The sequence below is a fragment of the Camarhynchus parvulus genome, chromosome 3 (genome assembly GCF_901933205.1).
Source record: "Camarhynchus parvulus chromosome 3, STF_HiC, whole genome shotgun sequence".
Lineage (NCBI taxonomy): Eukaryota > Metazoa > Chordata > Aves > Passeriformes > Thraupidae > Camarhynchus > Camarhynchus parvulus.
Window position 1 is genome coordinate 72,355,333 of NC_044573.1, and position 26,198 is coordinate 72,381,530.

Below are 26,198 nucleotides of genomic sequence, written 5' to 3' on the forward strand. Positions count from 1 at the left end.
TTGGGAGGGCAGCTGCTGATTTGCTAACCAGCACTTCACACTTGGAACAAGGAGGTGTTAAATTCTGCATCTGTCCTTTCTGTAGGGCCTCACCCTGCATGCAGATTCAGTCTTGGCTGACAGTTTTTATAAGAGTCAAAGGCACAAGGAGAGTTAAAGGTTTTCCTGGTCCTTGATGAATTACCACTGTGGAAACTGCAAATGAACCCAGATCTGAATCTTCTCTGCAGCTTTTTCCTCTGAATCTTCTCCACAGTTTTTTCCTCTGCACAGTACTGGCTTCTGGATACAATATTTATAAGACAGGTTGTGAATATAAAGGCTCATGATTGTGCAAATAGAGGCCACTTGGGCTACATCTATACATGTACATGAAATGTTTGTAGGAACACTCATTGGTACCAAGGTCACATGCTGTGTATCAGCCTATGTCCACATGGACAAACTCCCATCATCTCCAAGGCTGATGGTCATGTACAAGCTGTCAGCTGAGAAAGGTCCCCAGCCTCTGTTAACAACTGAACTGCCCCAGGAACTCTTCATCAGGGTCTGAGTCCAAAAACACACCAGAGACCCTCATAACTCTGTGACAATGCTGAGCTGGCTCCCTGGCATAATTTAATTTTATTGGGTAAATGAAAGACTGGAGACCCTGGAGATTGGGGCAGGGTACCGACAGGCTTGTGTATAGAAGACCTAGGTCACTGTCAGGATTGTCTGTGGCCTTGCCTTCATTCCTTCAAAACCTTATTCCAGCATGGCTGGGCTGAACCTTAGCCAGCCAAGAATCAGTGGCTTTTCTTGTTGGAAGAAAGGTCTGGGCCTTTGGTATTTGGTGGGGAGCTGAGAAGCTGGCAGCAAGAGCAGTGAAGAACACTGCCTTGGGAAGGGCTGGCTGGGACCCTGGGACAGCCACACTCCTTCCCATCCTAGTTTTTCCCTCTCTTTTGCAACAGGTCCCTGACTGCTCTTGTGGGCAGCTTGGGAAAAGGATTAAGGAAATACTAAAGTTGTATTTACAACCTTGCACAGGATTGGAATGGATGCTCCTAGTGGAGTGTCAGGAAGGAAGAGCACTTTCCATGCAAACAGCTTTTTCTCAATTCTTACATTTCTCTTTTTACCTCCCAGTTCAGCACTGCCCAGACCACTTCCCCTGACTGTGCAATGCTCGGGTAGCAATTACCATTCTGGTCTTGTAATTGTAGCTTTGAATGCCCCAGTGACTGATTCCAGCTTAGGCTCCATCATATGAACCACAAATAAAAACAGCTGATTGTAGGACCAGCTTGAACAATGTGCTCTCCCAAGGAGACTTCATTTCCATTCTCCTCAGGCTGATTGTTTCTCTTACCAAGTGGTGGTTGCTTCTTGCACTGTAGAAAGCTGAAAACTTGACTCAGGAGAAAAATATCCAAAATGTTTGCTACACCACTGTACCATAAAAGGCTACATCACTCTCTGGGGACATTTTTTCCTCTGTCTTTCTGAAGCACAATCACCACTTCTCTAAAATCTCCAACACCCATAGAGTGCCACTTTAGTGTTCACTGTTTTGGAGGAGAGTGATAAAGAAGTATTCAGGGTAGATTCATTTCACGTGATCTACAACATGAGATTTGTTAGACACACATCAGCTGTGCCACTCCTTGGATCAGAATTTTTCATTTTGTCCATTGACTACAAAGCCAGTCTGCCAGATCAGCACAGAGCAAGATGCTGTGCAGGTCAAAATCTAATTTAAAGCAAGAATGATCTCCCTGTGTGACACTAGATAAGCAAGTAGTTACTGCTTCATAACACCTCTACAATTGCAGCCACAAATATCTTAATTAAAAACACATGAATGTAAATACCCATGTCCATGACCTGGGGAAATCCAGAATCTGTTAGCCACTTTCCAGGTAAGCATCAGAGCATCTGACTCAAAATGCTTGTTGTAAAATATCTGTGAGCTAAACTCAGCTCCTGAAAGAAACAGCAATGACCTGGCAAGATGTTCACCTTCCTACCACAATTGTGTATGAATGACTGGTTGATGAGATGGGTTGTACTGATGGTGCTATGAGACAGAGGCATCTTGCAGATCTCCTTGGACAACTGGGTCACTCCTGGCTTGCTGTCACCTAGAAAAGGTTGGGCCATTGAAATGGCTGTCATGGCATCTGCCAAATTAGTTATCTTGGGATGAAAAAAATGCAACAGAAGCAAAGTGACTCAGTTTACCAAAAAGCCTGCATTGTACTTGCCTTTTATTTCCATCACATTGGAGGTATATGAGAGGTGGCTGGTGAGCCAAATCAAACAGCTATCTGCTGAATTTGTGCCTCAGTTTTTCCCTTAGAGGGACACAAATCCTGGCCTCTCACCTACTGAGCTGCCAGGTTTTTACAGTGGTTGGAGGAGCTGAAATTTGTCCAGCCATTTCCTCCTGTGCTGTGCTTGGTTAAAATGGGTCATTGAGTCACTGCAGCGTTTTTCAGTGGGGAGCAGCCACAGAGACTGGCAGATACAGGAAGCAACAGACAGAGCAATTGCACACACCTTTTTAGGAAGAGGTGCTGAAGAATAAAATACTAACACCCTTTCACCTCCCAGCCCTTTTGTTTTGCTTGCTAATTCCGAAAGTTGAATATTTTCCTTTTGGGAGAATTTCAGTTAGGTCCAGAATCACTCATAAAAAACAGAGGAATTGTTCCAACAATGACCCTGAAAGGTTTCCTAATTTTAAAAGGAAATCCAGGAAGAAAGCCTGGCCAGCTCTAACCAGGATGGTTCACACTGTGCCCTGGTGGGCAGTTCAGCAGAGAAGCCTGGGTCTCCATCACTCTCAGCCTTTACACTTACAGTCAGGAATCTGCATACAAGGAGTCACTTCCACACTTTCACATGGGTAATGATCAACCAGGAGCCAGCAACAAAACCAAGCAGGCCTTGGGCTCTTGCTCATCTCCAACTAAATAACTTAGCGCAAACATAAACACCTCCAGAGCTTATTTGGTGGGAGTGAGGGAAGTGATGGTAAAATCCTTGGGCTTTGGTCAGGTGTGTGGTGAAGACAGACTTGAAAAACTTGGCAACATATTTAGGTGGAAACTTATGCAGTTATTGACTGTTCCTTCACTTTTCCTGGACTGGGGAAATACTTTCCATTGCTGCTATGTAAAGACTTAACTACCCAAAACCTATGGTTTCTTTGGGGGAAAAAATTTAAAATCACTGTATCTCTCTACTGTAGATGTGATTTTTGAATAATACAGACAGTTTTCTGCATTTTGGGGTCTGGTTTTATTAAAATGAGGCAAACCAGGAAATCTCATCTTTTCTTCCTCACTGGCTACCATGAAACTTATCCGTGATTTACCAAGTACCCCCAAACTTAAGAGAGGTGGAATTTTAATTCCAGGGCAGGTCAAGAGCCAGGCTTATCTTTCAGCAGGGATTACCTATGGTTTATACTAGATTATTCCTGACATGTGGCTCATCACATTACAGGTTAAATGTTTAAAGCGGGGAGGAAAGCATGAGGCATAATGAATAACAGCTCTATAACTCTGCTCCCTTCTCTCCAGAATAAATCTATACTGAGTTTAGGAGGTGTGTAGATTAAAAGACTGCCATGACAGGCTATCAACAACCTTACCACATCATATAACATGAGTGAACTTTACATCTACCATTTTGGCTACCTTTGAAACTTGCTGAGAAGCCCAGTCCTAATATAAAATCACCTAGTGGTTCACATCTGGGTTTTGTAATTGTCATCTGAAAACAAATAGTGTTAGGAGTGATAAGTGAGTGATCATCTCACTGGACTCTTAGCACAGCCTTTTTCAGTAATGAAATTATATTGCATCTCTCCCAAATCAAGGCTGGAGAAAAGTTCCATGTTCAGCTTTTAAACTGTGTTTCCATAGCTGATTTATTTTGTTTTTAAATATGTTCCTCTGCCCTTGCCTTTTCCCCCCACATTTTATTTACTATACCCTAAGCAGGGCTCTGATTTCCCCTCATCCATGATTGCAGCTAGAGTCCTCTGCCAGGGATTCAAAACTTGGTGGACAATTTCCTATGGGCTTATAAACTCACTGTTGTTCTCCTGCTGCTTTGAGGAGATGAAAAGCAAATCCATGAGCTGCCAAGAATCACACCCAGGCAGGGATGCAGTGCTGCAGGAGCTGGTCCCTGCTCAGTGTACAGGAGACAGACATGACCCTGGGATGAGTTCATGGGGTCACACCTTGACCCTGATGGAGACCCTTCATCTCCCCATGCCCCTGTGAAGAACAGAGAGGGATTAAACTGTAGGGCTGCAGTCCGTTCGCATTGAACAGGATGAACAGACCCCAGCCACAAATCAGTCAATATTCTAACAGGCTCTGAGAGGTTTTTCTTCCTTGCTTTAACCCTTTGTGGGATGTCAGTGCCTGCTGGAGATGGCTGGTGAGCAGTCCTTGAGCACAGGTGGTGATTCCTCCCCTTTTTCATACCACTAGGTCCCCCTGCATCCATGCTGAGGCTGGTGGTTGAGAAAACCCCTCTGGACTGTGTGTCAGTGAAAGTTAACTATTTGTGTATCAACAGTAAATAGTCCTAACTGCATCAGTCCTAACTGCAAACACATCTCTGATTGACTTTAGCTCTGTAGAAAATCCCAATGTAACCAGTTGTGAGCACGAGGTGAGGGTAACCCTGGAGCTGGTGGGATTGCGTGTGTGAGTGAATGGTGCCAAACAGGGGCTGGGCAGTGGGCTCCCAAAGGGGGAGTGCCACGGTTTAGCAGATGCTATGAAGAAAATTAACTCTGCTGCATGCAAAACCAGCCCGATGAGACACAGCTGGGGACTGCAGTCAGCACCACTGCCTGTCCCACGTCCATAGGTGGTATTTGAGTGCTCTCTAGTGGACAGAAAACGCATCAGAGGCGAACAAAACTGATGCGCCGTCCCTGAGCCCAAATCACTCTCAGCTGAGTGTCTGAGCATTGGGACTGTAATACCCACACACCATGGGCCTGTGCTGAGCATCTGGGAACAGGTTTTGGGAAGGGGGCTCAACGCCAGGTCTCCCTGATCTGTGACACTTCAGGGCAGAGGTTTGATGAGAGAGCAGAGCAGGGTGGCAGGAGATGCCCACCTCACCTGGTAAGAGCTGACTCACAAGCACAAGAACCACCTCCACCCCTTTACACTCTTTTTCAGTGCTTTTCCTTGTGTTGAAGGAAACACCTGCAGTTCCTGCTCTTGTGTGTAGTCAGAGGTTAGAAGAGCAGAGGTACTGTGGAAGGAGAGTAGAAACATTGGTCATGGAAGGGAAGAAAGAAGTGGGGGACAATTATATGAACTCATTTCCCAGCTGCTGCTGAGCCTCAGGAGCCCTTTGCTCTGAAAGCCCTGCCAGTGCTGGACATAGTAGCTCTGAGGGAAAATATTCTTGCTTCATAGCACAAAGTGATAAGCAACTGGGTAAAGTGGAAACCTAGACTATGTCAGTGTGAAAAACCAAGGTTATCAAGAAGTCAGCTCAGGACACAAGCCATAAAATAGTTATGTAGTAGGTATTCTCAGACCAGCAGAACCATACTGCTGAACCCAAATGTTCAAAAGGTGTCCCAAAATCATGACATTTATAAGGATATTGTATGGCAGTTGGGATTTACTTATAGTAGGTATCTGAGTTTTGAATTCTAAGAATAATTCATTTTCCTTTTGATTCTGTGAAATGACAGCTAAAAGATTTTTTACGGTGGAGGTAGTAAAACCAGGAACAGCCACTTGACTCATAAACAGCAACACCTCTAGTTAAAGAGGTTATATGCATTTTTCCATAAACTCTTTGTTTAAAACCTGGCTTCTCCATTACCTCTGTGTTGGGAGAGATATCTTAGCCTTCCTGGACAATACCATTTTCAGCATGAGTTCCTCTTACATGGACACTTCCCAATGCTCAGACATCTTGAAGACAACAAAAACCTCCTTCAACCTCCTATTGAGCTTAATTATTTGTCTCCCACTCATTCTTTTCCTTCACTTTCTGGAAGCTTTTGACAGAAATCAGACTTAGCTTTTCTTTAAGTATCTTCTCTCACTTGGAGCAGTCATCTTTGGCCTTGCCTCATTTATGCAGAAACCACAGAGGGTCTAGTACAGTACCACACATACCTGCAGTAAAAGAACATGCATTTCTATTTATGCAGTTATTCTATGCAAATTAATTAATATGCATATATTAGGCTAGTAAATACAGACTGCATGAATATGCTGATTGAGTTTGTTGAGGGTATGGAAAGAAAGGTAAAATAAATCAGAAAAAGAATGGATAAAAGTAAGTCAAGCAACATACTATACCAGTCAGTACTGCAGAGCTAAGAGGCAGGGGAAAAAGCCATAAATCCCAAAGAAAATAGTCCTGAAACTTCAGAGAGTTTCTTTGTCTTTCCTTTGCTCATAGAGAATTTAACTGAGGCAAAGGGGACCAGGAAAGAGAGAGGAACAGCTGAGGGTAACCCAAGTAGTAGGTAGGGAAATGTAAGTTTATAAGTGATGACTATTACTGGTGTTGGTTCTCAGATTCTTTGGACATTCTCCCATAGGCTTTCTCCTGCAGGTTTCCAGTGGATAATTGAGTAAAAAAATTGGTTCAGTGGAAGAAATTTTCTGTGTAGCATCCAAAGCAACATGGGAATCAAACTGCAAGTATTCTGGGAGGTTGCTTCTCAAAGAGGAAAGTAGATGCTTAGCTCCTGCAGATAGCTCTATTGCCATATTAGTTTTCTCCTGACAGGCTTGATTTGTGTCCACCTTTTATGCAGAGACTCACTCTTTACCGTCACCATCTGAACAAAGACCCTGCCCTAGCCTTGTGGGAAAATCAGCTGATTATTTCCACAACTTCAGAGGTTAGCCCCACTGAGGTTGTGGTATTCATACATTTTATTCATCTGTTATGATGATATGGGCTGTGGAGTTATAAAAATGCCATGTATGATAAGACTTGTTAGGAAATCAGATAAACAAGCAGTGCTCAGACTTCTCCATGAGTGCACAGACACAGCACACACAGCCTCTCCAGGACACAGAGCGGCAGTTCACTGGGGCCAAGCAGACACTTCTGTTTGGGGAGAAAATCCCCAGCTTCTGAAGCACCTTCACAGGCCCTTGGCAACATCTGGAAGGACACTGCTCAGCGAGCATGACAAGCTTCAATGGAACCCATGGGCTCAGGTCCTGCTCTATTTTTGCTGCCTCAGACAGCAAACTGCCAGCTGCTTACTCCTTGTTACTATCTGGATAAATTGCATTATCCAGGAAGTCAAATGGGAATAAAAATGCCATTAGAAAAGCAATTTGTTTAGCCATAAAACTATTCATTATAAGCTTTCAGGAACTCCACCCTAGGGCTTTTTAACCCTTCAGAGGCCACGTGAGAACAATACATGTTCCAAAAGCACTTTCTGGTGGCTTGCAGCATTTCTGGAAACTGCAACTCCCATGCCTGAAAGGCTGCAGCTGGGTGGTGGTGTTTACACTCTGCTTAACGAAAGGTTTGTAGTGGCAGGGAGAGAAAACAATGGGGATTTAGGAAGGAACCCCACCTATGAAGTCTCCCTTTTTTTTGTTTTGACTGTTGGGTTTAATGTTCCAGATTTCTTGTTTCACCACAAGCATCAAAAGATTGTTCTGTGTCTGCCACTTTGGACCGCTCTTGATTTTGGCATTTCCATCACTCCCAAACTCCTCCAGCTGTTCCTCTCTGGGGGGAAAAGTCTTAATCCACTCACTAGGTCATCTTTCAAGGGCTGCTCCTCTCTGGGGATACTGCTCCATAAGCACTTGAGGTGTTGAGCCTGTTTGGAGGCTGGCTGCACTGATGCAGTGTCAGTATCTGGTTTTTATCACTTTTATAATATTCCCTGGTTATGGTTTCTTCTGTCCAGAGAAGGACAGCAGAGCTGGTGAGAAGGGTCTGGAGCACAAATGTGATGAGGAGGAGCTGAGGGAGCTGGTGGTGTTTAACCTGGAGAAAAGGAGGCTCAGGGGGGAACCTTATCACCTGAAAGGAGGATGCAGCCAGGCGGGGGTCGGTCTCTTCTCCCAAGTAACAAGTGACAGATGAAGACGTAGCCTCGAGTTGCACCTAAAGAGGTTTAAATTGGATATTAGGAAAAAATTCTTCACTGAAAGGGTGGTCAGGCATTGGGACCGGCTGCTCAGGGAAGTTGTGGGATTGCTGTCTGTGAGTCTCAAATAAACACGTGGCTGTAGCGCTTAGAGTTATGGTTTAGTGGTGAACATGGTGGATGGGTAAACGATTGGATCCCATGATCTTAGAGGTCTTCTCCAACCATAATGACTTCGTAATTCCGTGATTCCACAAAGCTGTGCCCGCTGCGAAGCTTTTTTTCCCAAGCTTTTCTCCCTGCAGGAGCCGTGCCCAGCAGCGCAGAGAAGCCGCGGGATAACCAAGGGCCCAGGTACGCCCAGCAGCCCGCAAACAAACCAGGGCAGCCCAGCGCTGCCGCGGGTGCCCCAAGGGCAGCAGAAGGACCGGCTGCTTCCCTCTTCTTTCCCAAAATAAACCTCGGAACACGCAGCCGCTCCGAGGTGTGTGGCCAGGCCGCGGGGGTGGCCGTGCCTCGCACCCGGCTGGTGCTGCCTCGGGAAGCAGCGCCGTGCCCATTGTGTCAGCGGGAGGTGCGTGCGAGCTGTTTCCCGTGAGGAGGAAGAGAAGTGCCCGGGGATTCACCGAGGTTTGGAGGAAGTTTCGGTCCGGGAGGAAGAGGAGCTGTAGGGTGAGAGGATGAGTTAGTGGGGCTCACGCGGCGCCAGTGCTGCCTGTCGGTGTAGTCGTGGCCGAGTGGTTAAGGCGATGGACTAGAAATCCATTGGGGTCTCCCCGCGCAGGTTCGAATCCTGCCGACTACGAGCCGCTCTTCTTTTCCTCCCCCGTGCCGGACGTTTTCTTTCCCCAGCTCGTTTTGCACCGGAGCCGGCGGCGCCTGACATCCGGCAGGACGGCGGGTCCGGCCCCGGGAAGGGAGGCGGGACCTCCTCCCGCGGCCATGGAGCAGCGCGGCGCGGCGCCCGCCGTGCTGGCCACCACCAGGTACCGTGAGGGGACGGGCGGGGCAGCGCCCCGCACCCGCCTCAGCGGGGCAGCCCGGGGGACAGCGGGCAAGGAGAAAGGGAAGGGGAAGGAAAGGAAGGAGCGGCGGAGGCTGAGGGGAAGCCGGGAGCCTGTCTGGGTTTGCCCGGGGCACTTCAGATGTTCTCCAGTTTTCCTGCATTCCACAGCCGGGGGGATCCCTGGCCGTGCTGTGTGCCCTCCCTCTCCTCTTGTGACAGCTCCGCGTCCTTTGCCGTCCGCTCTGCGCAGCTTTGGGTGCTGTCGCCTTCCGGGCACATCCTTTCCTTGTCGGTGTTTGGAGGTGGGTGGGCAGGAATTCGGGCTTATCCTGCGGTGTGCGGCGGTGTCACCAGCACTTTGGCTGGTGCCCATTCCCGCTGCTGTGCCCTGTATCCCTGTATTCCCTCCTCGTGTCCCCTCTGGCTGGCAGCCCAGGCACGGGCAGAAAAAGAGTTTATTCTCCTTTCCCACCTCCTGGAAGCTGTCCCCTGCGTGGTGCAGGGGCGCTCTTCTTTGCGTTAAATGTTTAAACCCTGTTTCTTCCTAGGTGTGGTAAAGGAATCCTGATGAGAAATATCTTTTATGGGGAAATTGACAGATCTCTTTCTCTCTCTTTTTTTATTTTTTTTAATCCCCGTGAGATATTTGAGACTACATGAAAGCAGTTTCCTATCAGATGAGACATGAGAAGCAGAAGTGTTGATTCAGCAAGGTCCTTACCTCCTAGGACATAAGGAATGAGTATTTCAGTCGATTTAACTTCAAAGTCATTATTTTAATCCTTAAATATTTGGCTGTATCAGGGCTGGACTTTCCTTGAAGCAGTGGCCTTGAACCTTCAACTGTATCTAATGTGACTAACAGATGTTTTGTAGGACTGACTTTATATTAAGTTTAGCCTTGGAAGTGGAAATTGGAACACCTGGATTAATTTTACAATTGTTAGATTGAAAAAGATCCACTTGCAAATTGTCCTACTGACACTGGAATGCTTTCAGTGATAAAATTGGGTATATATCTATGTGTGGGATTAATACTTTAGCAAATGAACGTAGTTTTTAGCTTCTGAGGTGAAATAGCTGTGTAGTTGTGACCTTTTCCACTCTTTTTTTCACTTGTTTTGGGAATAGGATTTCTAGTTGCTGTGGTAATATAAATCATGGAATCATCGAATATGCTGAGTTGGATCATTGAGTCCAACTCCTGGCTTGGCTCAGGACATCCCAAGGGTCACGCCATGTGCCTGAGAGCATTGTCCTAACACTTCTTGAACCCTGTCAGGTTTGGTGCTGTGATCACTTCTCTGGGGAGATTATAAAATCTGTATGCTTGTAGTTAGACCAGACAGAGAAATAAACTATTTGGTGAGTACTTTGTCTTCACTTAATAAATAAAACTAGTTGTACAATTTTTTCTCTTCTGTTATGACCAGAGATGTCACAGTTTGTTCCCCTCTGGAGAGAGGTTTTTGGAGCTGGGTGCTGCAGGCAGGGCTGAGTTTATCAAGGCAAGAAGCACAGACTCTGTTCTCCTGGCCATACAGATACTGGAATAAATGTTTCTCTGGTCACAGCGCTTGAGTCTCTTGTTTTACTTTCTTTTTGGAGGTGGCTGTTAGCCACCCCCCATGTTGGCCTTTCAGCACAGAAAGCAGATTAATTAAAATACAATTAAATATTATATGCAAATCAAAAAACCGGGAGTGAACACCCAGCTCTTCCGTGAACTGTGGAAGCTGCTCAGTTCAGCTGACCTCTATAGTCTGCACTTCCTCTGTTCTGGGCTGGTCCTGCATGATCTGATGGTGCAATGCTCTGATTCACAGCAGTGCTGCTGGTATGAATGGTCTCCTTGTATTTGGGTGACGTGATTCCTGTTAGGAAGGTTAACCCATGTGCCCAGGTCTCTGGTGAACTGTCTGTTTTGTAGACAGAAGTGTAAAGTGGAGATAAGCTAGATTCAAATAAAGAGTAGAAGCAATAAACCTGTGTGTCCGAGTTAAACAACCAGTTTTCTCCATTTGATGCTTTTTTTTAAAGATACAAGTGTAATAATAATTGGTTTTATGTGAAAAATGCAGTGAAACTATATTCTGTCTTGGGGTTTGCAGGTGCTGATTCTGTTTGAATAACAATAACAGTATTTAATTAGTTAAAACATTAAGGCTGCTTATTTTGAAGGCATTGCAAGAACTAAGGAGCACTTTGGATAGTATGCTCTGTTTGTCTCAGCCTCCCTGCTGGTTTCTGTTTGTTTAGAATCAGTTTTATATTTACAAAGAAATCCCATTGCTATAGAAGACAATAGGGTTGGGTTTCCTGTAGGAGATGATAATGAAAATTATCATAAGGCCTAAAGCAAACAAACAAAAATGTAGCTATTCCCCCTCCCTCTAATAATTTTCCATGACATTTTAGCACAGACTTCGAACAACTTTAAAAGAAAAACCCTGGGTATAGATAAGGTACTTAGTAACTTCATTGCAGTTTCAGAACTCTCTATTGCAGCAGCTCTTACGGTGAAGTTGTCATTGTGTCATCTCAGAACATCTGTACATGGTTGCTGTTTTCAGCTAAAGGCCATTGAGGATGGTTCACTGGTCATTACTTCTTTTATTTATATTAGAGGTGAAAAGCAGGTTAATTAGTAATTTATACTCTGTGTTAACAGAAGTAGAAACACTGACTCATGGCAAGACCTTTAAGATCATCAGCTCCAAGCATTAACCCAGCACTGCCAGGTCCACACACTAAACCATCTTCCCAGGTGCCACATCCACACATCCTTTTAAGGACTGGTGATCACACTTCCCTGGGTTTGTGGGTCACTTTTGAGTATGAGTGACAGACCTTTTGGCTGCCATAGCTGCTGTCACAACCTGACTGACTGTACATCTGGAGAGCTGTTAAGATCTGATTATTATGATTATTAGAGAGAGATACTTCTACCCAAATTAAGGTGCAAATGAGATCATATGCTAAAAATCAATACTGCAGATTTTTACTGCAGATTAAGTGAAATGTGTGAGAGACAAGGACACAGAAAAGAGGGTGGGGGGAAAGGCAGAGAGAGAACAATTAAGTAGAAAGATCATCACTAGCCTTGTGGATCCAGCAGTGTTTTGTTGGTCCTTCTTCACTGTTTTTGGTGGTAAGGGTCCCACAAAACATAAAGTTTAATGGGTTAATATACATTCAGGTATATGTGGGCATGCCCAAGCACCTCCCCTGCAGGGTGGAGCTTTGCACTGTCTTTTGCTACGCTGTGAATCGTATACAATCCTCTTAAGGCCCAGAAATAAATCTGGGGCTGCTTTGGGTGACTTTGCTGGTTTATGACACCTTTTAAGACATGACAACTGCCTCTCGTGCCTGTGTAGTTGAGCCTGTTATGCCGCATCAGAAGAGATAAAAACCCTCAGGCCTACGTGGGAGTGTGAATGTCTTGTGCCCAGTGTGTCTCTTCTTTTGAGTCAGTGGACTATGTCTCCTGCAGTCAAGAGCTGACCTTCAGCACAGTTGCTGAGCTGGCCTTCTCCATGGACTCCTTGCAGTGTTACACTCTTCTCCCCCACTCTTGTTTACCTCTCCTTAGGTTTGAGATAACTTGGACAATAGCACTCCCTTTATCTTATCTCAAGTCCCCATCATGTGGCTTAATTTACTGCCCATATTTCCAGGGACTCACAGGGGCAGATTTGGGCTGGAGGCATTGGTGATTGCAGATGAGGAGTTGCTCCTTTCTACAGTCTGCCAGAGTGGGCAAAGTCCTTTGGTGATCTTAATAGTGTTTAGGGCTATTGTGAGCTGTAAGTCTCTTCTAAGAGCATATCCTCTGCTGCAGGTATATTCTAAAAAAGTCCAGATCCAGCTGATGTTACTGGCAGGTGCCCTTAGAGTCAGCATTTTGGCTGCTACTGAAAGAGGCAGAGTTCCAGCTGATGGTTGTTACTTGGAGGTCCCACGGGCTGCTGTGTGAAAGCCAGGCACCTGTGTATTCACACATGGGCACTACTGGTCCTGTGTTTTAGAGCCAACCACCTGTAACTGAGAACAAAATTTTTCTGGATGTGTAAAGTGAGGTTCTTGCCTGGCAGAGCATGAGAACAGAATCAGAGCAGACAGAATAGCATCATCAAAATACTGGAGATGGTAGAGCTGTTGTTAAAGCCCTAATGCTTTAAATATGGCTTGCAAAGAGGATTGGGTACAAAACTAGTCTGTGGCCTTGTTTATTGTTATCCTATTTATCAGGAACTCTTAAGATAGTCTCTTTGAAAGGCTTTTTATTCAAGCTTTGGATTAGAGATTCAGATATTGTCTTCTTGGGGAAGCTTGAGTTTCATAAGAACTGATCAAGTTTTGACGTGATGAGAGGAATCTTTTGAAACTTTGTTTGAAACTAGATTGTTTAAGCCTCTTGAAAGTGTATACACAATCTATGCGTTGTGTATCCTTAGGTGAAAGGGCAGGTGTGTTAAAGATTCTAAACTTCCTGAAGGAAGAGGCTAAGAATTCCACAAGAACTCTGCAGTCCGCAGGAAATCTAGGGAAGATGGAACTTGATAATCCTCATGGTTAAAATTTAAAAAGGCAGAGAAAATGTTTAATAATCCTAGTTTAGTTTTCTTTTAAGTGGTCCCTTCTGATTTCTCTAAAAAACATTCACTCATCCATAGGAAGAGTGTGCTCAGAGATGTGTTCAGAGGGTATTCAGTGCTCTGGATGGTGAACTTCTGATTCGGGCAGAGTACTTGTTTCCAGTGACAGCGAGTGGTCTGTGGCTTGGCATAGGGTAACTTTGGGGAAGGGTCTTGGATCAGTTTTGGTTTTCAGGCTATTGAAACAGACTGTTTATTTCATTTAATGTACTGATCAATGCTCCAACAGCAACTGCTTCGTCTTACTCTTGATGTGTGAGCACTCTAATATGACCTGGCATTCCTCTTGCAAAAATGTCATAAATATTTTCAGGTGGCAATCCAGGGGGAAGGTGGCACCACAGTTCTGTGGATCTGAAGCATTCAGGAGGAAAAAAATGCATTGAGTAAACTGCAGCAGCAACTCCCCTGTTGTATTTTCGTCCAGGAGGAGCCATGGGTGGTTATGACTGCTCTCAGAGCTTAATGCTATTTAACTGGGTATGAATGGACAGGTAGTTCTGATTCCAGTAGGATCTTCTGTGGGAAGGCCAAGATGTTTTGGCTAGTGTGCCCTTTAGGCTGTTTGGCAAGAAGACTGTGTATCAGATAGTCAAAACCAGAAGGCAGCTCTGAGAGATCATGTCCTCCTTTAACTTGCTCAGTCCTGATGTTTGTCTAATTTTCCTCAAGGATCTTCACAAGTGGAAACTGCAATTGGCCCATTAGTCTGCTCCAGCAGCTTCCTTTGTATTTTAGCTTTAATCCACTTCCCTGGTTGACTCTTCACAAACTTCAAGTCGTCCCTGTGCTCCAGGGAGCTCCTTCTTTGTTTCATGGCACTTTCCCTTATTGTCTCTATCATTTCTGGGAATGTCCATAGATAAAGGAGAGGTGGATAGGGCTCGGCATGAGTCACTATGAACAGACCTTTGTCTCAAAATAAACCTGATGAGAGATCATTGGATCTTCTCACCTGCCATGCTGGACTAAGAGCACTTTCAGCTCCTGCAGGTGAAGTCACATTCTGAATAAAACCACATCTCTTCACAGAAATGTGTTCCTGGCATGTTGCCTGCAGTGGCTTATGGCAGGTGCTTTGGGATGGAATATAGGAAACAGGCCATGTCCCAGTTTGTCTTGTTATGGAGTAGGAAGTGTTGGGGGCAGGGTCTGTGTGATGTCCTGCTCCAGTGAGAGCTTTTGCATTGATTTTCTTGGGCTTGCAACTGGGAGAGGAACAGCTAAAAGTCTTTGTGCCAGTGCCTGAACTCTGTGTATTTTCTCCCCTAGGCAAATTCAGAATACGCACACGGGACTGGATTTGTCCGTGCCGGAATACCAGGAAATCCGTGGGAAGATGATGTCTGGCCACGTCGAGTATCACATTGTCGTTGTTACCCGACTGGCTGCCTTCAAATCAGCAAAGCACAAGCCTGAAGATGTGGTTCAGTTTATGGTAAATATTTCATCAGGCCTGTGTTAGTGATCACTTTCTTAACCAGCTTTGATTATTTCTGTCATGATGTAGCAGATGCTTCATCATCAATCCCAGCCTCTCCAGGTCAAGGTCCTTGGTAGGACAACACAGTCTTTACCATTTCTGCAATTCCTATTCCATTATGCATATTCCATTATCCACACAGTAATTGAACTTTTTATTCCAGGAGCTAAAAGTGACAATGGCTGTTGTTGCCTTTGAGGCATTTTTCATCATGGATCAACAAACAGAAACCAATTAAACTTTTTGTAAGTTCTGCTACAAATTAGTTTCTCTAATATATGTATCAGTACTAGACTTTGTAGACAAATGTGAAATAAATACATAGTAGCTTATTTGAATGGGTCTGTTACCTGGACACAGAGTTTCAAATCCTTAGTAAGAGAGGTTTACAAGGAAGTGTCCATATAAAACATTATTTAGCTGGATTGTCTTTTTCACTATACCTGCAGAGTAAAGGTTTGAAAGCATGGCACATGACTTAAAACAGGTGGAATTAATCTCATCTATGGCGTGTGCACATCCACTTAAGCTGTTGCCCCTGGGACTGTCTGTCAAGCTGATGGGAAAAGGTGCATTTAGGGTTTTCCGTTTGATCTTTTTTAGCTGCCTGCTGAAGCACTCCCAAGAAGTGCATTTCTCTGTCCGTTGACCATAAGGGGACCCACCTTGTTGCATGCTGTGACCATCTGCTCTTTTCAGATGTTTTGGCAATAGCTGTAATGTCAGAGTGATGTGAGTGTGTGGTTACCTGGTAGACCATGACCCTGTAGTGTAACTCACACTTCGTAGAAGATAGCTGATAAAAGCCTATTTAAACAGTCTGATTTGCAGATAAATATCTGGCAGTGTTGTAAAGAAATGCTTTACAACAAATGAGATCTCCTGCATTTATTCCACACCTTGTGCTATATATAACCATGGTAAAAGCATCAATGCTGGCATAGGAGTCTGCTCTGTTCACCCTACTCATCCCTGACTGCTTGTTCTTGCTCCTGCAGTGTTTCCTTTTGTGTGCCAGTGTTATGTGGCTATTCCATAACGTCAGCTGAGGAGCTGCTCCTGGCTAAAAATGGGTATTTTGGGGCTTGTTATTCAGTACTGATTTACACCGGTTCCTTGGGCCTCTGACGTGCACAATATGATTATAGTTTCTTTTAGGGCAGCGAAGGGCCAGACAGGGACAGATAAGAGACGGGGATGTGCAGTTGCTTTTTTTCATGCAGCAATGCCTGCTTATATTATGTAATTTTTCCACAAAGCTCTGTGGAAGAAAGAATCTGGCTACACCTGAGGTGTTAAACTGGGCTGTCATCATCTAACTTCATTTTGTATAATTTCAGAACAAGTTTATAAAATCAGCTTGTCTATAAAGAGGAGAGGCAGACATTGTACTGCAGCCCCTCTGCTTGCTGGGATTGTCTGTTCCCATGTCTCTCTGGGAGGATTTTCAGCCCTCAGTTGCTCTTCTCAAGTGAAATGAACCTTCCTGATTTCTCCTCTGGTGAGGTCTCCTGACATTTCATTCTTCATGAAGAAGATAACTGGTGGAGCCTGACGAGAATAACATTTATCTCATCAGTTACATTTTTTTCAGCTGACTAAATATGATATATTCTATAGTTTGTTGTGTGAGAGTAATTTAAAACCGTGAGCTGGGAGGTTGAGGATGGATGCTTTACATCGATTCATTCTGATGGGTCTTGTCTGTGGGTATTACTGGAGGGAGCAGAGGGATTCACCTGTCGTAACTTATCTCTCTGTAAGTTGGATATTTTAATCTGAGTCTGTCCGTGCTTATATGGTCAGTGGGGAAGAGGGGAATGATGTGACTCATCCTCTGGAAATGTCTCTCTTCTTTGACCATAAAGGGAAAGTATCTACATTGTAGACAGCTGCAGTGGGGGGCTTCAACTCCAGGCTGAAATGCTTGAGGGTCAGTAGAGTTGCACGCAAATCACTGTGCACTTGGAGGTGCCCTGGGATTTCCTGCCTGGCCTTCAGAAGTCGTGGGTTTCCTATAGATCTTGTGTGGTATTAACCTGCTACACACAAGCCCTTTGGATACCCCAGAGCATCTCAGATAGCATGGGATACCTTTTTCTGGGCAGAGCCGTCTGCAGATGTCTGTGTTTGGTTTTCTAAACTCCCATCCCCATCGGTGCAGTGCAGTTGAAAAGGATGTAGCTGAGCATCTGTGGGGTGGGGAAACCCACTTTGAATGACATAAATGTCTTGCACCATTTGAGAAACCCTAAATTACCGTAGGTGTGTGCACAGGGCTGGCAGGAATGACAGAGGACATAAAGGCATTGGCGCTGCCCTGAAACAGCAAGGAGAATACATACAGCATCCAAGGTGCCACTGGCTGCCTGTGTTCAGGCGAGTTGAGCTTCAGTCACATTTCACCAAAATGTCATTTTACAATGACTGTCATGGGAGCTGAGATACCTCATGCGTGTAGGCAGATGGCTCAACCTTTAGCTAAGTGCCAGTCCTGTGGCTGCTGGGGAAGGTGGGTTGTGCCCAGAGTGTCTGTGCAGTGCCCTGTTCTGCTGGATGCTGGAGCAGCACGAGCAAGAGCTGTGACCCTTCCCCAGAGTTTGCAGTGAAGCGTAAGAGAGGTACCTGAGGAACAGCAGAGAACGAGGCTGCAATGGGCAGCAGATCTAACACATCAAATTTGTATCACAAAGCAGAGTGAGATGAGACATCTGAAGGAGGAAGAAGAAGCTACTATGTGACTCTTCTGGAGCAGAATGGGAGAGGGGACATATTTTTTTGCTTTTTTTGAAACTGTCAAATTGGAGGAAGGAATCAGTGTCACAGCGCTGAGGCGACACGTAGGTTAGAGAAGGCAGGCAGGTGTAGTAGGATTTTCCTTGTCTCTGCATGCTGATTTTCAGATTGTTTTTGTTTTGGCCAGCTGGGGAGCCAGGTCTGTGTTTTGTGGCTCCTCCTTGCCCTGTTGCTCCTGCCCTGCCCTCGGGGCCTGCACCTCGCTCAGCAAGTGCTGGTCAGTGGGACCAGTGGCTCCTCTTTTCCCTGGGAAAGGCTGGTGAGCAAGGCAGAAGCGTCCTCTAAGCTGGCTGTGGTCTCCAGGATCGAATCATAGGATCATTTGGGTGGGAAATGGTCTTTAAGATCCTTGACCCAGCTTTTGACAGATCACCACCTTGTCAACTACGCTGGAGCACCAAGTGCCATGTCCGGATGTTTCTTGAACACCTCCAGGAATGGTAACTCCAGCACTTCCCTGGGTAGTCCATTCCAATGTTTAATGACCATTTCCATGAAGAAATTATTTCTGATGTCCAATCTGGACCTCCCCTGGTGCAGCTTGAGGCTCTGTCCTCTCGTCCTGTCAAGATCGAGCTGTGTTAAGGCCCTATGGCAAAAACCAGATGAACATCAAAAAGAGACTTCAGATCTGACCTGTGAAGCCTTTACTGTGGGTCTAAACAATCCAGAGTGCCCTACTCCCCAGCCTTAACAGGACTATGCAAAATCAGCATCATGACATCTCTAATTAAAATATTTGTGAAGAATTCTTAACAGAATAAGAAATTCACTTCTGTGATGCCACTCTAAATTATTAGAAAGTGGGGGCATTTTTTAATTTTAAAAAAATGCTAATTGTAAAATAGGGCAAATGGGTTTTAGAACTGCATAACCTTAAAGTTATATTTGGTAATTAAAGGAAAAGTCAGTTGCATTTCTTTCAAAGGTCACAATACTCTTGTACTATCGAAAGAGGGAAATTGGTTTTCTCTTTGGTACTGCTACCAAGGTGATATTTAATTATTGCCTGTAGATTTGCCATTTTCTTGATAACAAGAAGAGGCTTTGCTTTTCTTAAAGGCATTTCTTCTAGCCACACCTTAGCTTTTTTAGCAATTAACTTCTCCCTTCCCAGCCTTATTAAAAACCCACCCAGCCTTTAGTGCCTTCTCTTTGTATCTGCATCCAGTTTGAGTCTTCTGTACAAGTTATTTGTTAGTCAAGTTTTTTCTTTTTCAAAGCTGAACAAATAACTACTGGTGTTTGACAGGCATAGCACAATTTAGGGAGGCATTTACTATAGAACTCCTAAAAATGAGGGAGTGTATGAATACGTGGGTGTGTATTCATTTATGTTTTCATCATTGCATTTTTGCATATGTTGGACTTTTTTTTTTTTTGGGGTGGCCTCAAAATCTGTGCATTGGAGTTGCATTTTTCTGACTGTGCAGGTATGTTGTGAAGATAAATTCCTTCACCTTATGGCTTCTGTGATGTGAGAGGAGGGGAAAAATTCATGCTCAGTGTAGCAATAGGTTCAGGAGCCACTAAGGATTCATGCTGATTAAAAAGAAATATTAGAGTTCTTGCTCTTCTGCTGGGCAAAACAGATGAGGAGAACAGCATGTGGTCATGTAATTAAAATCTACCATAATGCACACCCACGGGGTCACCAAGCATCATTAATTCTGGTATGGCTTGAATTGGGAGTTTCCAAGCAAAAGCTTGGGTTGCGCTGCCTGGGAGAAGGGGTGCTTTTGATTCCTGTACCCAAAGCTAGTGGTTGTTTAAAAGGACAGAGATGCTGGATCTCCCTTTTCTGGCTGTTAAGAAGTGGGCTTTATAAGAAGAAAGTCACTGTAGCCCTGGTTTTCATGACATACTGTAAAATCAATTGTGCTCTTTGTTGGTGTGCTCTGACTGGCAAAGGGCTCAAGTTGGCTCTGAGATCTCCATTTTGTCGAAATCCTTGCAGTAGATATAAAGCATATGAAGACAAGTTTGAGGTCACAAATGAGGCAGTAAAAGGAGCTTTGAAGGGAAAGGAGGCATTAAATAGCATTAATACTGAGTGGGATCAAATTCTGTGCACAACTGTGAGTGCCAGGCTCGTATCCCGCAGCCATTCCGGTGTGTACTTTCCTGTGTGAGGCCCTTGGGAAGAGGGGGGCAAGGCACATGCATGAGATTTGAAGGATTAGTAGCAAGCTTCAGACTTTCACTTTGAACTTCATGGTGGTTTTCTTAACCTTCTAGCTATACTTGATCACATTCAACTTATTTATTTGTTCCCAGTGGGAGAAAAAAAATTCAACCCATCCCTGTCTGTCTTTTTAAGTTCTGTGTTGGATATTAATTGTTACAGGCAAATAAGGTCTTGACCTGGCAAATGTGCACATGCTTTGCTGTATTTGCATGATTAACTCTTTTGAAGTGAAGCAGATTGAGCCTTTGATACTGTGACTTGACAGAGCTCCTTGAAGTGTGTGCACTCAGGCTGACTTACAGGTGGTGGGGTTTAGCTCCGCAGTGTTCACAGAGTTCAGTTAGAGGCATGGAGGGGGAGAGATAACTGCAGGATCAACACCTGGAGGAATTACTGGCAGCAGAAGAAAAATATTTGAATATTAATCAAATCAAACTTTGTTTACTTAATAGGATTGGTAAAATGGGGTTTAGAGCAGTGCTTATTTTCTATCCTGACATTTTGGGCCATAGGATCCATCAAGGATTTTCAAAGGGCTGTAAGTGATAACCAGGAAAGGCAGGATTTAATTTTGTTACATGCTGATACACCTTTCTCCTGGAAGATTGACAGAGGATGTCAAATTGAAAGAGTGCAGAATTGTTGCAGCAGAGCAGTGCTTGCTGACTAGAAAGGTATGAGAATGCTCTGCGTCATGTCTGGGATTTGTATGAAAAAATACACTCATACACTCTGTGGAACCTGTCTGGCACTTGTGTAAGGCCTCTGTACTGCTGCATCCAGCTCTGGGGTCCCAAGTACAGGAAAGACATGGACCTGTTGGGGCAGATCCAGAGGAAGGGTACATAAGTGGTCATAGAGCTGGGACAGCTCTCAGTGAGGACACCCAGAGAGCCTGTTCAGCCTGGAGAAGGCTCCAGGGTGACACTAGACTCCTTCCAGTACCTGAAGGAGCTGTAAGAAAGCAGGAGAGGGACTGGCTACAAGGGCCTGGAATTGATAAGGGAGGATGGCCTTAAGCTGAAGAAGGGAAAGTTTAGATTAGATGTAAGGAAAAAATTCTTGACTGTGGGATGCTAAGCCACTGGCATATCAAATCATCTTCCAGAGAAGCTGTGGCAGCCCCATCCCTGGAACTGTTCAAGACCAGATTGAATGGGACTCTGAGCAGCCTGGTCCAGGGGAAGGCATCCCTCCCATATTGAACAGGATGATCTTTAGGGTCCCTTCTAACCCAAACCGTTTGGTGATTCTCAGCACACCAGTCTGGGGCTGCTGGGCTCAGCCAGCCGTACCACTGCATTTCCAGCACCAGTCCCCAGGTAAACCTGGCAGCAGAGCTGAGTGAGGATGTCGAGGAGTCTGTGGCTGCCAGAGCTGGAGGCACAGGGAGAGTGGGTGAGGAGCCTGGGCTGGCCGGGGCCAGCACTGGACTTCGGTAAGTGGGGAATGGTTTTGGCTGGAGGGCAAAACCATTTTTGGACACCTCGCTGGTACAGCAGGGTGTTCTGCAGGGCTGACACCTCTCTGGTACAACAGGGTGTTCCAGCAGAGGGCATCCCGGCACTGCAGGATATCTATCGGCCGGCACGCTGTGCTGCGGGCTCTGGGAAGCGCATTAGTATGCTTTGGGGACAGTGCTGTCACACTCGGTATTCCGTGTCGCCTGTGCGTTCTCGGCGTTGTTGTTCAAAGCCCACGCAGATCCACAAAGGCGCAATTAGCGACGGGATGCGAGGATGTGCATTTGCTTTAGGTTCAGTGGTGTAATTAGACATAAACTGAGATTTATGAATAATTTACAGACTTTGATAGAGGAGGAATGAAAATTAAGTGGGGAAAGAAATAAGTTTGTGTATCTCAGTTCAGTGTTAGAGTATTTTTAAAAAACTGTTTTGGCATAATCTTGATTGGCTGCTGTCTTGTAATGCTTTCAGAAATTAATTTGGTAGCTATTATTGAAATTAATTAGATGTTAAATGTTTTTCGCAGATCAGACTTAATTTTTTTTCCCTGGTTGAAGGGTAATGATGTTTATTCGTTTGAAAGAGCACCAGTGAATTCCTTACTGCCCTTACATTTGTGCTTACATAGTATGTTTGGGAAGGGCTCAGGCATCCTACCCTGCTCAGAGTGCTACTAGGACCTAGCAAACCAAAAATGTACAGCAGTTCAGAAGCTCTGGAATTGCTTTCCCCTCTCTTTTTGGGGGGATCTTTCAGAGGGAAGATTGTGATGTTCTGGAGCATCTCTATTGCCCTCACTTTAGTGCCTGGTTGCTGAATGGCATTTCAGATCCAGCATGTGGAACACAGTGTTACTTACACTTTACCTTTGTTGCTTTCACAAGACAAGTCTAAAATTCTTGGTTTTCATTCTCCTGTCGACTCAGGTTGGGTGTTGTGTTTCATATCTTTGTTACAAAGCTGCTTGCCTTTTGTGCCTGGGCACTGAACCCACAGTGAACATTTGTACGGCTGAAATGCAAATGCTTTTCCAAATCATCTGGCTAGGTTGATAATTACTGCGAAAGGCAGGGAAGCGTGAAGCTGAGGTGGTTATTGCTCTTTGTGTCCACATCTGAATCAGTGAACTGGCTGAGGTGTGCCTGTTACTGCCAGGGCCTGTTCCCTGGCGGGGAGTGCAGCTCACACAGTCTGGCTGCATGCACAGCGTGAAACTTCCTTACCATCTGCAGTGGGCGTCAGTGCCCAAACTGGCTGCTCTGGGGTCTCTCCACTGGGCCAGATGTTGGGCTGAAGAGTTATCTGGGGGCATGGCAGCTGCCCAGAGTGTAGGAACTGTGCCAGACATTGTCAGGTTCCAGCAGATGCTGTAAATGAGGTTTCTAGTAGATGCTCTCAGGTTCCAGTGGCTGGGAATATGCCTGATGCTGTTTAGTTTGCTTGTATAGATGCAGTGCAGAGATTCTGCATTGATCTGTAACTCATTTCTCTTCTGTGCTTTTTGTTAGGTTGACTTTCTTTATCACTGTGTTGGTGGGAGAACTCTGCATTACTCCATTCCAAGATGTGGTACTTGAGTCTCTCCTTCTTCTATATCCATCTCAGTATGTGCAGTACTGCACATATTGCAGTGTTAATTGGGATTCACTCCTCTAGAGTTCAGCAAAACATGTTACAGGAAGATGAGAGCTGGACCCTAAGAGAGTATCTGTGCCCTATGCACTCCACTAGCACTGTTTTTGGGGTATTTTTTTATCTCTGTATTAATTGAAACAGTTTGGTAGATTATGGATCCATGGAGGGCCTTGACGCATATATTATCTGTATAACACCACAGAACAGGGAAGCCACCCTCATTGCATCTGTAACATCACTTAGAGATAGTGTTTCGTTTGTGTGTGGGTTTTGTGTATTGGTTTAAGGTACTGAGTTCAATACTTAATGTGGCATAAAAGCCACACCTTTTCTAACCAACATTCCCATAGCTATTGCTTTCCTTGTAATATCTTGAGCTTTATTTCTCCTCAGGCTTCCTGTCTTTGTCCACAGAAGGACTGACTCCATGCACTGTTGGCATCTTCTCCCTGTATGAGAACCTTTTAGGCCATGGCCAAGTTGTTGATTTTTATTTTCTCATGGATGAACTGAATAGTCAGGGGTCAGCTGAGGTCTTTGCCCTTAGGTTTTTGTGTCATGTGCTCTTCAGGACAGAAAACGTGACAGTTTTTTAGGCCTAAGCAGCCAAAGGGCACTGAAGCCACCAGGAGTGAGGAGTGGGACAGTGGTGCAAAGACATGGGCAGCTTTCTCCACCATGTACCTACCAGGCAGGGCTTTTCTTCCCTCCTGTCTCTCAGGACTGGGCGTCACTTTTAGTGGACAAGGATTCCTGCTGTCAGAAAAGTATCTGCAGCAGTCACCTTCCCAGTATTTCATTAGCTGATGAGTCAGACAAATGGATTCTGGCAATGAACTTTAATTCCATTAAGCAGTGGATTTTTAATAACAGAATTAGAAGACTAGCAACAATGCTTGAGGATTCACTGGGTACATAACAGGCTTGCATATGACTTTGCTAGGTCATATGTAAAGCTCCTTGCTAATACATGGTCTTCCACTTCCACAGTTAATGTTTCACAGCACTTCACTGCTGCTTTGCTACTCCTGTCTCACCTGTAAAGAAATGAACCCAGGCAACACATTTTCATTGCAGGTTTCCAAGAAGTACAGCGAGATCGAGGAGCTCTACCAGAGACTGACAGCACGATATCCACAGGTCTCTCTGCCACTCCTGCCTAGAAAAGTTCTCTTTGTGGGGGAATCTGACATCTCTGAGCGAAGAGCTATGTTCAATGACATCATGAAATTCATCTCCAAAGATGAGGATCTAGCAACGAGTCCTGAGTTACTGGAATTTTTAGGTAACTAAAAGATGTGAGTGTCCCCTCTCCCAGGAATGTGCTTTGTGGAAGTGTTAAGTTCTTGACTTGGGCAGCCAAAAACTAGAGAGTGCCAGAATAAAGGCTGTCCCTGAAAATATCCGCATGTGCATTTACAGAGCTGCACAGTCATGTTTGCTAGTGTTTCTCCCTCCTCTCAGTGGACACCTGCCTCATTTAGAGATGTTGATAGGTACCTCCAAAGCAAGCATTGTGCTAGCCTGTCCCTGATTTCCTGCTGTACTTCAGAACATGTGAGTTTAGAAGGCTGAGTAGTCATATGTTGTCAGTGACGAGATGGACCCTAAAGGGACAGTGCAGGGTCTCCCTTACTGAGCAACTCTTCCATGTTTTGTCTGATTTTCCTGCAAATTATTCGACTCTGAGAAAGATTTAAATGGAAGACAAATTCTTTATTAGTTAAACACATTCTCTGCCTAGATTTTTTTTCTTTTTTGTTAATTTTAATTTTTTTTCTTAGGTTACCTTAGCCTTATGTCCAGCTCTTGTTGTCTTGTCTGATTCTTACAGTTCCTTTCTTACGTCCCTTGGACATAGCAGGGAGTTACTGAATGAGTGGAACAAATGAGTTCTCTGTTTTTAATTCAGCTGAGGGCAGCTGAGCAAGGAATACTCCAGCCTGGTGCTGTGCAGGATTCTTACTGGAGGGTTACTTTTAAGTAACTGAAGTTGCAAGAAGCTAACAAGTGTAAACAGCCCATTTTGCAGAAGTGTCAGGTGTGGCCAGATTAGTTCTGTGAAACTGGGAGCTTCCTAAAGTCAAAGGGGGCAAAATCCAGGTAGTAAGGTTTTTGTTTGCTTTTTTTCCCTGGGCAATATTCTCTTGAAAGCAGATCCCTTGCACAAAGAATTCAGAATTCATGTTGAGTGATCTTTGCTTGCTGGTTAACCTAACCATGGTGCACATCTGTAGCTAAACTAGACTGGACTCCATTCTGTGGGTAGATTGGGTGCAAGTAATTTGAAATCAGAATTTGCCTTAGAATAATGTCAATCTTACCCTGATTTGGCAGATGCAGACATGAAAAGCTAGGTGAGATGAGTCTCCCATGCCATGCTGCTCCAATAGTCAAAATGGTGTAGCCATGAATTTTATTCATCACAGTTTTCAGCAGCCTTTTTTTTTTTATTTGGTCTCATGATTTTAAACTGCTTCCCTGAACATTCAGAAACTCACCAACAAGGAACCATTTTCTCGTCATTCTTCTGCCCTTTGCATGTAACAAGTATGGTGAGAAGACTTAGTTTTATTTTTCAATTGGCTGAATTTGCTGAGCTGGATGCATCTTGCATACTGAAGGGTGTTAGAATTTCAGGCTTCATTTTTCACTATAAACTGAAGAGCTGCTGTAGAAACATGCTGTCCAATGCTCTAATTTTAACCCAAGTTAATTAAAATGTATCAGAAAGAGGATTTTATCTCTACTAGCTATGTGAAAGTTAGCTACCTACATCTGTGCCGAGTATTTACAGTGTCTCTGTAGCCAGTAGACACTTCAAAGAGAAACTCTCATGACTTC

At 44.7% G+C, this 26,198-nt stretch overlaps 1 protein-coding gene and 1 non-coding gene across 2 annotated transcripts in view; both read left to right on the forward strand.

The window, feature by feature from the left end:
* The first annotated feature begins 8,712 nt into the window (after positions 1–8,712).
* The window catches only part of HS1BP3 (HCLS1 binding protein 3), a 55,816-nt gene continuing 38,330 nt past the window's right edge, over positions 8,713–26,198 (forward strand). The window contains exons 1-3 of the mRNA XM_030946553.1: positions 8,713–9,105; positions 15,059–15,224; positions 24,432–24,639. Of these exons, the coding sequence (XP_030802413.1) occupies positions 9,062–9,105; positions 15,059–15,224; positions 24,432–24,639 (418 nt within the window). The 5' untranslated portion in view covers positions 8,713–9,061. The remainder of the gene's footprint in view (positions 9,106–15,058; positions 15,225–24,431; positions 24,640–26,198) is intronic.
* Positions 8,843–8,924, forward strand: TRNAS-AGA. Its single transcript has one exon. It is a non-coding gene; the product is annotated as a tRNA-Ser (tRNA).